Source organism: Passer domesticus, chromosome 3 (assembly GCF_036417665.1).
Source record: "Passer domesticus isolate bPasDom1 chromosome 3, bPasDom1.hap1, whole genome shotgun sequence".
In the NCBI taxonomy this organism is placed as follows: Eukaryota; Metazoa; Chordata; class Aves; order Passeriformes; family Passeridae; genus Passer; species Passer domesticus.
Genome location: NC_087476.1, coordinates 104,158,927 through 104,172,095, shown reverse-complemented (window position 1 = coordinate 104,172,095; position 13,169 = coordinate 104,158,927). Strand labels below are relative to the sequence as shown.

Below are 13,169 nucleotides of genomic sequence, written 5' to 3'. Positions count from 1 at the left end.
CCCAAAATACCATTTTTCTTGTAAACAACCACCAAACAAAGAATTCCCCAGTCCCACTGCAACAATATATCTATGCATGGACTCACAGGCTGCTCTGGGACCCACAGAAGTTGTGCCCAGGTCACCCAGGGACCACTGCTGAACACTGCAAAATCCCTCCCTCCGAAAAATTCCACATATTTTTAACTTGGATTCCATACACCTGCTAACTAGCCAACCTGAAATGCTTTTTTGACTGATAGAATTGTCTGTTGTTTAAGCAAGAATTACCAAATACTACCAAGATCATTTAACATTACTTTCTTTTTAGTTGCTAACGTTGACGTTTGAAAATCTACTTCTAATGAGAGAATCTCATTAATGGACAGAAATTATGCTGGTTAATATCAGAAATAGTAATTTCTGTATCACAATTCAGAAACTCCTATAACTGAGTGTGGTCTAACTTGTGAAGTAGTATTTAATCCTTTTTACCTCTTGCCTATCAAAATCTGAATGAAGATTGATTTGTGTGTGTTTTTATACAAATATGGATTTTAACTTAGAGTTTGCTCACATTCAAAAAATGCATTCAGATTTTTCTTTATCTTTTTACTGGATTCCTGTCATAGGGAATAAGTCTTCTTTGGGGAACACTGCCTAGTCAGGAACTAGAGACTTAATTTTTCCTTAAATTGTTTTGGCTGATAACTGGCTTCAAAATTTATAAGAGTATTATATACTATACAGTATTATACAAGAAAATAAATTAACAAATGCATTATTTTGTGGTTCCAAATTACTTCAGTGTGAACTCAAAATTAAATTTAGTTTCACACCATCCTTTCCTTTCCCCTTTTATTTTTTACTTTCTTTGCTTCATTTGTTTTCATCCATGAAAAGTCACAAAATATACTTTGGCATGTAGCAAAGTAAGTGCAAATGGCACAAAGAATTTTGTAACAAAACTACTTAATATATTAGAAAATGCACACAAACACTCTGTGAAACTTCTAATTCCTCCTCTCTGTTTGGTATTCCATTTAGGTCTCTGTTACTGGTAAATGTGCTTCATCCTGAGTCTGGCTTGAAGAAATTGCTTAATGAATACCTCTCCTTGATCTGGTATTAATTTTATATTACAAACTTGTGCTGCCTCAAGTGGTTCTCCAGCCATCACTATTAATAACAGATATGGAAACCTATTAGTCACAAAAGAAATGTGCAGTATTTACACATCTACAAAAATCCCACATCATTTCAAGGTGATAGGTGTCTTTCCTGGAGCTGGAAGTTAATGTTAAAATCTGCTTAAACACCATATGCCTAGGGAGGTGCCATCTAATTCAGCCTGGCTGCGCCACATTCCAGATGTTATTTCCTGCAGGGGGTAGTGCAGGGTTCTGCTTACTCAGCTAAGAGACTAAACAGATGTAGCACTTAAATAGGCTAAGATATTAAATTCATGCTATTATATTTGTGAATGGTCCTGATATCCACAAACAAGGAAGTTTCTTGGCTTTTTTAAAAGAAATAAGTGGTTCAGCTTATTTGCTGTTGGCTTCTGTTTGTCCTAATAACAGGTTTTCATTAAATAGATACAAAGTAAAGTTTACATCTGGCAGAAAGTTCAGTGAGTAAAGAAGAGCTCAACCCTATTTCACTAGTAAGTGGCATAACTTTAATAAAAATGTCAGAAAACAAAAATGTGAAATGCGTTTTGTTGGAATGCTGTTCCAGCTCTCCTGAGCTTTGCAGCAGTGAGTACCAGCACCGTGAGCTCACCTGTACACCCCTGCCCATCCTGTGTGTCCTGGTAGCCTTGGTAACAGAGGCAGCGGTAGGAGCCATCCATGTTTTCACAGAACCCGTGGGTGCCACACACCGTGCCGTTCGTACATTCATCCACATCTGCAAGGAAGAATTTTATCATCAGACAGGCTGTGTGACAGCCAAAGGCCGACATTCACAAAGAGTGCAGAACACCCACAGATGGGCCACTTTGCAAACAGATGCAGCTATACCTCAACACATTGGGAAAGAACACAAGGACAAGATGCAAAAATTAATGGAAGCACACAAACAATTTAAGAAATTCTTTCAGTGTTAGCTTTGCAGTTAGCATGCCAGCAATGGTCACTTGCCTCCACCAATCTGTTTCACCAAACTTGCTAACCACAGCATGATGTTACATACCACAGACTAAGGCATGGCTTAAATAATTTCTCTGACTGACTTACAGATTCTACCAGTGCAGTATTATACAGTCAACAACATGAATGAAACTGAACTCACTGTGCCTACAAAAAGAGTTCAAGGGTATAGCTACATCCCCTGTTCAGAAGTGCTGCACAGATATCATTCTGGCTCTTTGTACAGATCACAGTTTCATAGTGTAAGTGGTAAGCATCTGTGGACTGAGCCTTCTGTCTGAAGTCCTGTAATTCTACACGTACAAGTCATCTTACTCAGGTACACAAAGTAATGCCAATGCCAGAATGTCTTCTGTGCTGGCCTTTTCATTTTTAGTTCCAGTTTTGGTTTGCTGGCCTTACAAGTAAGTCCCTTTCACATGTAACTGTGTTCTTTGACTCAGCTGCCCATCAAATTACAATGAAGCAGAGCTGCTTGTGGCAGACTGTGCTTTATTTTTGTAAGTGTATTACAAGTGCTAGGAATGCATTCTTTTTATCTCCACTCAAAGTAAGACCTAAACCCAAAACCCTGGCCATATGTGGTCATGAAAGATGTCATGAGGTGCTTTTCAAGAGGAAGACCATTAGCTGAAATTGTGAACTGCCAGGACACTAGGATTAGTACCTTATGCCTTCTGTATTCCTCTGCAGTCTGAAGCAGAGAAATTACTGCTGTATTTCTTTCCTAAAAAACATTATGCTGTTAAGTAAGGCTCCTGTCTGCTTTCCTTCGGCATATTTCCTCAAGGGATAATTGCATTTTAAATGGGGAATAAAGTGATTTGAGCGCTTGTTATTGCACATTTTGGTAGCCCTTCATGTGATGGAGCCTATCACCATTTTTCCTCCAGTGAAGGTCTTTGGCACTCCCTAAACTAAAGAACTGCTGGAACTGAATCCTGCAGTGCCACAGAGAGAAGCCTTCTCCAAACAGGTGAGCAGCACCTGGTGCTTTTCTGTAAGGACAAAGTAGGGCTCAAATGTAGTCCTGCCTACTCCTCCAGTTCTCCACAGCTGCGTCAAACAAAATCCTAGAGAACTCAGCAAAGATGCACTGCATTCTTATCCTGACAGTACTCACCAACCAAAGACATTTTTACTTTTAAATTTTGTTTTATGCTCAGCTGAAAGGGAACTCTTGATCTTTGAACTCTGTGGTCACAGCCCCCCAAGCTACCAAAATTTGAGCAGCACATCATTACCATCCACACCTGTTATCTATTGTGCTACCCTCTTGCAACCCAAGTGCTCAAATTTATCTACACAAGCTTTGTGTGCTTCAGGGACTGGTGTTTTTGGGATCTCGAAAACCAGGTTTTCCTGTGTGCTGTGGTGGGGTCTGAACAGGTTTGGAATCACATGTAGACTTTTAAGGCCAGAAGAGTCTATCCAGAACCTCTTAAAAAGGCTAAAAAACCTGTCTCTGGCAATTTCTGTACCAATGGAACAAACTGAAATTTTAACATTTTTCTCAGAAAGTCATGTAGTTTCATGTTAGGGTGTTTAAGTGATGGAAAACTCACTTCTCCTGTTGAACTGATCCACCGGTTAACAAACTTCAGCCTACATACAAAATGCAGGCAAAAACTGTATGCACTAAATACACCAAAATCTAGGACACATCTATGACTATAACTGATGATTATAAAAAAGTACTTGCAGATGAAACTGGCAGAAAAATTTATTTGGTTTGTAAGTTTTGTAGTAAAGATTTTAATGGTATTTACATCTTGATTTATTAAGCAAAGGAAAAATATTCAAGGAATTTATTTTAGAAAGGGCTATTGTATTTGGCAAAGAATACAATAGCCAGTGTGCTTATTCTCAAGGAATTGAATACAAAAATTTGGACGGTTTCTGGATATTGAACTTATTGAAACCTACCACAAACCCTTCCTAGTAGAATTAATTCAGCAACGTGAATAAGCAACTTATCTGTTTTAAAGACTCTCAGAGGTGAAGGGTCAAGAGCTACTTTTTATACCTTTTTCTTTTCAAGTCCCCACAGTGACAGAATTATAAAAAGATGCATATGGAGTTACTGGGAGGAAGACAAAAATTGTTTACAGCTGTGTTTTTCTGGTCCCTCCTTCTTGCTTTAATTACATATTAAATATGTAACGCTGTGCACTGTCCCTGCATTACATATTTAATATTAATAGTCTCATATGATCAGCAGAGTTTCACATATCTAGTAAAAAAATCTGAATACTCTGTCTCTTAATCAGAAAACTCTGTTAAGAAAAGGAATTCAAAATGAGTAAACAATGGTGGCTTGACTGCCTGGAATTTCAGACAACACATAACATGGTGTTTGTGCTTTCAGTGAACAACTATGGTTAAATAACAAAAAGTTCCTGAGCCACGGGACAGTTACTGTTAAAGACCTACACAGAAGAAACTACAACTGGACATTTCAGAATTACCCAAATTACAGAACTCTTCTTACTTAAAACCTAAATGTTAAAGGAAACAGGGGAATGGTTCATGCTGCTGGTTCTTCACAGGTAAAACAAGGTCATTGACTAAAAAAGCTGCAGAAACAAAACTTGTGATTGTAGCAAGTGTCCTAATTCAGCACATAACACAACCACAGAAGACAGTTTTTTTTTCTAAAAAGTACAGTCTGAACATCTTCCGGTGCATGGGATATTACAGAGAAGGTCCGAGCACTAAATATTTTTCCTTGTCTAGACAGTTCACTCAAAGGACTCTTTTTTACAGCCGGAAAGGACATTTGTTTCTTTAATCACCCCATAAAGAGTGAGACTTGTAATCGGCAATTCTCTTGCTACATGGAAGCAAAGTCAGGGGAAAAAACTAAGTATGAAACTAATATATCCTATGTCTATAGAGTGACTAAAGCAGTTCTCTGTAATTAAAACCTATTTTAGAATCCATTAATCAGTGCTGCCTGCTTTAATCAAAAGGCAAGATGTGTGCACTCGCGCACACTTTTTTACAGTTCAACACTGTACTCCTGTTTTCTGACAACCTGAACAAGATGAAGGCAACCTCTACCTCAGCCACAATAATTAAATCTCACTGCAATCTCCTTACTTAGCAACATATCTGGAAGAGGAACTGGTTCCTAAGAGAGGTCTGTAGTGATTAGAGAAGCAGAGCTCTGATTCTGAAACTTCCAGGGCTACCCATAACATGCATACATAAAAAGGAAGAAGTAGAGATCAGAGAGCTCTGATGGGATAAGTTTTTTTAGACTGCCTGTTGCAGCAGTGAGAAGCCAGTGAGAGACACATGGGATGGGACATGGAGACAGAAGAGATGCTTGAGGCAGAGTACTGACTTAAACATCAGAGAACCTCTAACTTGAGGTTTTGCCAACACATTTGACTAGTAGCCAGCTGGGTAAAACACCATCTTTACACGAACCCCAGAGAGCTCAACAAGGAACTAAGGAGCACTCGGAGAGCCTCCAGTTCAGAGAGCCCGGTGCAGTCAAATTTCTCAGCCTGGGGCCAGACTGCAGTGGAATGTCACTGCTGCAACAAAAGTTTGTCTACACCTTGGGAGAAGACACAGTCTCCACAGCTGTTCAGTTTACTTTGGCCAATGGCCACAAAAACTCCACACCAGAACTAAACCACATGAGGTCCTTAAATGTTTTATGCTGTTGTTGTTTCAAACTTGAAAAAAACCCAAGTCAAACTCATACAAAAAAAAAGTCTGGAGATATGGAAAATCTGCTTCCCAGGTACAGAGAGGTGTGTGAATCCAGGAAAATTTTCTCAGGTTCTTCCTCTGATGGTATAAACAGTTATTCTCACTCACTTAACTAGAATTAAATTCACAGAGGCACTTAGTGTAAAGAACAGTAGCTCCTGCGGCTGGAAGCCACATGCTTTCTCAGTATGTCACACATTCCTTTTGTTTCGTCTTGCCTTTGAGCATGAAGCTGACACCACTACAAATATTGACACTGATGCCATCAGTGCTCCCTTAAAATGAGTTTTTTTCAAAACTATGGAGTTGTTTTTATTAAAATGACAGAATGGAGAAACTAATTGTGGTGGAAAAGGAGTGCTGCTGCTTCAGAGACTAGAAGTACCCTTGCTTTGCCAAGTTATTAAAATACTTTTCCAAGTGCTGAATATGAAGTCTGATCTGTATTCCATACACAACACCAATTACTTGTGAAGCATGCTCAACTGGTTTTGTACTCGTTTTATTCTTCATTAAAAAGTTCCAAAACTAGTCACAATCCTGGAAATAAGATTTTGTGATTTCATCTTTTTCTATTTAGTAAAAGTTTGGCTTTTTCATTCTAATGGAGATTAATTTTGTATTACTTCATCACATATGATAGCAACCTTTCCCTGGAAACTGATATTTTATTAAATGTCAGAGATGCAGAGGAGCTCATTGTTTCTGGTACATCTCCTAACAGTAGACGGTAATGACTTTGGATGGTTTTTTTACAGTTGTGTTCCTTTTCAGTTGTGCTTTTTTAATTTCTGGGAGCTTGATTTCACAAGGTTAATAAGCGTTCTTCAAAGTCAATTTTGAAATTAAGTGTTTGGCTTCTACAAAGAGAAGGTTGTATTCTTTTCTAGCCACTTTTTTCCCCCTCTTTTATGGCTATGCTCAAGAGTGAGGAAAAACACCTGCTACTACTTTTCTTGCAGAGCAATTGAAGACATGTGGCCATATCCTTCCCGAACACTGGTTGAAAGGTATACATGCTGATCAGAGAGTCCACTAACTGCTTTGGAATTATCCCCATTACTTAAAATCATAAAATACTGCCTCCTCCATGAATCAGTGGAGTTACTCAGATTTGCTCTCTGCAGCCTCCTTGACCAGGCTTTTGTCTTGGCAATAAGAGAATATTTCTTTCAACTTATGCCATGATTACAAAATGAAGTAAATGTTTGGAGAGAAAAAAGCACTAAAGGGCACTGGAGAAGTTTTTATAATTATCAATAATAATTAAAACACAAATGGTGTGTTTGATGTTATACTATATCTAAATATACAGCACTTATTCCCTGACATCAACCATAGCAGTGTTCCTGCCAGCACAGTATTTCATTTCATGAGAGATCACATTACTAAATATATGGCAGGTTATACGCCAGCTTCAGTAATAAAGCTGTAATGCTCATTTTCCTCTGGTATAAGCAGGGAGCTACAACAGTCAGACACAAGTTTCAGTGTACTTCATCTACCAAAGGAGAAATGTTTTCACTATAGTTCACTAAGCGAACTATGAGAGGAATTAACCTGTGAAAACCAATCACATATGGATTTACTGGCCTATAATTTGGGAGAGAGAATGTTGCTTACTTCTTGGGTGCTTGAGATCCTCTTCCCATTGGTTCTAAGACTGAGCTATCATCTGCTCAGTGCTTCTCCTCAGCGTGCATCCAGCTGAAATACTACCATATCATTTTTTCCCCTTCTGAACTTTTCTGACAAGACTTACTGTCTTGAACACTCCTCTCAACCATTCAATAGCCATTCTTAATCTAGTTAGGGAAGTGTTTATTTTCCATCAGCATCACTGACTTCACAAAGCCACATACCTTCTTGGTATCACTGGGCACAAGTGTCCTGGTTTAAATTCAGTGGAGGAGAGCAGCATCACTTGCAAACGTGTGTACATCAATATCAACAGGATATATTCTCATGACATAGCAACATAAAAAACATAGTTACCCTGAATTCCAGGCTCCTGGTTGATGTTTCTATAAAGATCTAATTACTGCTATTAACTCCACTTCTGCCATCTCAAAATGCCTGAAGTTCTATGATAGAGCTACTGGATTTCACAACAACTTCTCACTGGAGTTACTGTTCTGTTGCTTAATCTGCATATTTTCAATAAAAGTTTAGACAAACAAGGTTCTGTTGTCTTCCACACAGCAGTGACAACATTCAGGTAGCTCAGGCTTGCTGATAGCTTCAAATTAGATAATCCTAAATATTCAAGCGTGTCTTACCCATAGAAACTTAAGTGGCAGATTTTAGAGTTAGTAGTGACTGACTGACTACTTTTCTCACCCTCCTAACAACAGCAAATCAACAGGAATGAATTATTATAGCTTGTCTCACCTTCGCATGTTCGGCCATCTGCAGACACAGAAAAGCCCCGCTCACATATGCACTGGTAGGAGCCATCCGTGTTTAGACACTCTCCATGTGGAGAGCAGAGGTCAGATCTCTCACATTCATTGATATCTGAAAGCACAGAGACATTAAGAGCTTTGCAAATCATCACAGCCTTAATATTAAGCCTAAGTTCAATTAATCTTAAAAGCAGCTTCTATTTCCACTGGCTATGTAAACAGTGGTGTGAATGGCTCATCTTCCAGAGCAACCAAATCTCCTGGGATCACTTTTAAACTCTGTATAAATATCAGTATGTTCTGCTGCATCTTACTCTTGCTACATCACTCTGTGATGAGGATGAGCAGAGAGTGATTTGTGGGAAATCAGCATAAGCCCCACCCTAGCCAACATTTTTTCTGTGTTACAGGTATTCTCAGCCTCACCTCACTGCTTTCTGACGGCTGCACACTGGTCAACTTGGGCATCTGACTCCACATGTTACTAGCAGGTTTGGAGCTGCATCTTTCTCAGAAGGCTGATTTTACATAATTTAAAGCCAAATGCTCTTTCTTGCTGATGGGGAGTGGGAATGATCCCAAAAGATTGCTATATAAGAGTTTATCATAGTCTCTTTTGCTTTGTTCTATTTTTAACTTAGAAAGCATTTTTTAAACTTGTGAATCTGAAAAACAAGTATTTCCTTTTGATTGATGTCTCATGTTAGCAACCAAATCTGGCCTCAGAACTTAAGGACTTTATTATTTCATTAAGTTATTACCAATTCTATATCAATTATCATTCACATTGTAATTGTACTTCTGTATTTTTTGCTTTACAAAAACCCATTAAGAAGCATTCAGTACCATGCTGAGACCAAAGACAAATTTACAAACAAAACTGACCCATGAGGCTTATTCATCCCTTATCCAAACACTAGAATTTCTCATTCTTAACTGTACTTTTTTCTGGTTACAGCAATCCAGAATCTATCAAAGTAGCCAGCAATTTGATATACTTGAGAAATTATGATTTCAAGATCATCATCTCAAGACCATCCACTATAGAATTTTCTCTAGCTACAAACTGATTCTACCTGTGTGTAAACCTTCCGATCAGTGTCCTGAAATCATGGCCATAAGAGGAAAGAAAAGAAGGAGCAGCTTGGGGAAGTTGTATCTGCATGAGGTGCCTAAGGAAAACTAAGTGCACTGTGCTGAACATGACACCTACATGTATAAAGCTTTCTCTGAATTCATAGCAAGTGCAAACCATCAACTACTTCCTGAAGCCCTCTGAAAGTTGGGAATAGTGGGAGATCAGCAATGACAAGGACAGTATTGTACTTTCTCATAGTGTACACAAGACTCAGCTGTCTTAAAACTGCCAGAAAAATACTGGAAACTGAACCAGCTGATTACACAAAGTAGAATGATGTATTAAAAAACAGGAAAACAAAATTACCAGTGTTAGGGAAACTGAGTATAATACCTCTGAAAGAGCAAACTGCAGTTTCTCGTATTTTGGAGTCTTTTCAACTTTCTCCTTACCAAAATGCATATCCCTAACTTCTAGTCTAGTCCAGATTCAACTTGCAGACACTGCATCCTGTGATAAATTTGCCAGTTTAATTCAATAGATCTCTGTTTGCACTGTCTGTCCCTTAGCTGGCTCATAAGTGCTTTCAGTTTTGTTACATTTATCCATTTAAAATATGAGGCATATATCTACTACTTTAGATGGCAAAGTGAAGAGATTAGAGGGGTATCAAAGCTGCCATTGATTTCAGCTTGCGGTCAATTCTCTTCCATCTGCTAAAACAAGGTCTAATACAGCACTTCTGTATGCTGAATGCAACATTTTCTGAATTAGAAAGCACTCACATAGAATACTCAGAACTTCTACAGGGAATTTAGTGTTTGTTGCAGAAGACCTTCAAAGTGAATGAGCTGGAATCCAGTTTCTTAGTTCAAGACTAAACTGTGCATAAGTGAGCAGCAAAAGCAAAGCCCAGTCCAGTGTTCTGGTCCTTCAGCCATTTAGAACATGAACATGTTATCACTTTCCAGCTCTAATACCATGGTTTCTGTCTCACAAAAATGGTGGGCAAAAGTGATGAGGCATGCCTGGGTCTTGTGCCAACATGAAAATGAGATTGTTCAGAACTAAAACCTGGAAGTGTTTTCCTGGGTTTGGCAATGCTGACTCAGTTCAGATAACACATTCTCTTCCTCCCCACCCATCCTCCACAAAGTACTGCAAGTATTTTATAGAGGCAATATCTAATGTGAGTTGATGCGAACAATGCAGTTCTTGTTACAGCTCTGATTCATAACACATACTGTCAAAATAAATGTTTCCAGGATTCAGGAAAAAGCAGCACTGCATCTCTGTTAGTTCTAACAGAGATTCTTTTCAAGTTATGAAGGCTGAAACTTCAGCCTCTTGAAATAATTTCTCTGCATATATTTACAGAGAGAAGAAAATGCATGAGAATAGAAAATAAGAAAAGCAAGAAAGTACTGCAAATGATAAATGAGTTTCTCTTCCTTAGCATGATCTGTGACTATCACAAGTTACACTTACAAACCTGCACTTTTACAATAATGATCCAGGTATTCTTGACACCTATTTCATACCTTGACATCCCCTATTTGCTATCTGCTGGAAACCATCTGGACAAGTGCATTTGTAAGACCCTTCAGTGTTTATGCAGCTTCCTCTTAGGCAAACATTGCTGTCTTGAAGGCATTCATCAACATCTGAAATAAAAAGGCAACTGAATTATTAGATGATGTCAAAACTGATGAAACTTTTAATAGTTTCAACATAACTTGAAGCAACTGTGTGCATACATGGAAATCAAGTTTACTACGCTTTAAGATTCTTTGTTATTTTCCCTTCATCGTGTCATCAAACTTCTCATATTTCCAGAGGGCTTTGAAATTTGAGTTTGTATATGATTTACTCCTAGCAAATATGACTGATCTGCCATCTGCATCTATCACAAAAGCACATCATAACAGTAATGCAGTTTAAAAGAAATCCAAGCTGCACATTTAGAAGACAGACACAAAAGATACCTACTAATGCAAATTTAAAATAGTCTTCTTTGGACATGTTTAAACCTCCACACAGAAACCCCTGAGCTGAAGTGACCTGACTCAGGCGTGCCCCTGAGAGCAGGCAAGTCCAAGCAGAGCTGGTGTGTCACACCAGCCAGGACGTGCCTGGGGACACTGCTCACACCACAGCCCCGTGGGACAGGGACCACACTGTGGGCCCTCCTGTGCTGATGGGTGGCTTTTCATGCAGCTCACCAGATGCAACACAGCCATTTCAGGCTTTTAGCAGCTGGGTCATGCAGCTGAATGGCTGCTTTTGCACAGTGCTGCACCCCCGCCATAAATCCAGCTCCAGAGTCCAGGCACACAGGATCTTGTTTCCCAGCTGCCTATACACCATGTTCAGGATCAAGCCTCAGCCTGTACACTCCGCCCTAGTGGCTCGATATCCATGGGATAAACGGCTGACACATAGCAGGGAAGGTTTCAGGATACAAACTAGACACGAGATAATGAAATATTTCAAGAACAGGATGCTGGCATTGTGTCCACCTAAAGTCTTTTCTTCCCGTTGTCTTTCAAAGGACTTAAAGGCAGCACAGTGGAGGAAACAGAGTACAGCTACTATGGGTACAGGACTAAGTCAGCAAGTGCCGACATTCCAGTGATATTATACAGTTTTGGTTTCACTGCAGCTAAAGATCACAAGGTATTTGGTGCCTGTGCCTCTAAGTTTTAAAAGCAAACAGAAAGTGAGAGTTGAATCAAAAAAACTGTCTCATAAGCAACTTCCCTCAGCCTTCACAGAACCCTATTTAATAATCTACCCAGTCTATTGCTTTGATAGTGTAGTTAGCTTCCTTTGAAAAACAGTAATCAAAGACTTTTCCCAGTACCTTTGATTAATCTGAATTCTTAAGTGTGTATTTTAGCTGATTAGAATTTAACTTTTTCCTGTGCTGAAGGAATGAATAGCAATTGTAATTAAAAAGAGGACATGACCTCATTTCTATATGTGTCTTTGGAAGCACATGCTATATCATTCTCCTTGGGATTTAATTTATTTAATAAAAGTAAGAAATAGGGATAGCTTTCTTACACAAATGAATATTTTTGAAGATAAAATTGCACTTAATGTTGACAAAGTTGTGACCTTTAGATAACCACATGTTTTATAACCATTTTCAACTGCGAAATAAATTGTGGCTTATTTAAAAAGCAATTAATTTTGACTAGGAGCATGAGAAAAATTAATGAGTCCCTTGTGCTAAGTTAATGCCAAGTCTCACAACAAGAAGGTATCTTCTGCCAAATTCAGTAAAAATGCATTATTTTCCATATAGGATGCAAACCTCCCTCTCTCTGATGCAACTCTTCATGGACCCCATGAGTGCTGCATGAGAATCCTCAGAAAAATCAGAGGCAGTAACTCATGCTTGAGGCATTCGATGCTTTTTTACTACCCTTTACACATGTATGTCTTGAACATTTTGGCTAGCAAAATCTCTGAAACCTCTAGGAGAACACTGGACACTTATGCTTCAGACTTCCTCCCAGTAACGCAGGTTCTCTGAGATGCCCAGCCTGTAAGTAAGTCCCTCTGGAGCACATTCCCACTCCCTGTTGGTTCAGACAAGGCCTCACAGGTGCCCTCACACGTCATGTTCCCTCTTATTCAGGGCAACAATGAACAGAAAGTCTCAATGTCACTTCATCTCAAGAGCAAGATGCCGAATGAACAGACTTAAGGCAGAAGATAAACATGCATGTGGGTGTGTATCTTGAAGATATACTGTATGTATGCTTGTATACATCGATGTATACAAGTTATTTGCAAATAACTTTTATTCTTACACAAGTA

At 38.8% G+C, this 13,169-nt stretch overlaps 1 protein-coding gene across 8 annotated transcripts in view; it reads right to left on the bottom strand.

Annotated features, from left to right (window-relative positions):
* The window catches only part of LTBP1 (latent transforming growth factor beta binding protein 1), a 185,501-nt gene that overhangs the window by 31,275 nt on the left and 141,057 nt on the right, over positions 1-13,169 (bottom strand). For all 8 annotated transcript variants that reach the window (XM_064414813.1, XM_064414816.1, XM_064414812.1 and 5 more), the window contains 3 exons: positions 10,883-11,005; positions 8,250-8,375; positions 1,765-1,890 (listed from right to left, as the gene is read on the bottom strand). In XM_064414813.1, the coding sequence (XP_064270883.1) occupies positions 1,765-1,890; positions 8,250-8,375; positions 10,883-11,005 (375 nt within the window). The remainder of the gene's footprint in view (positions 1-1,764; positions 1,891-8,249; positions 8,376-10,882; positions 11,006-13,169) is intronic.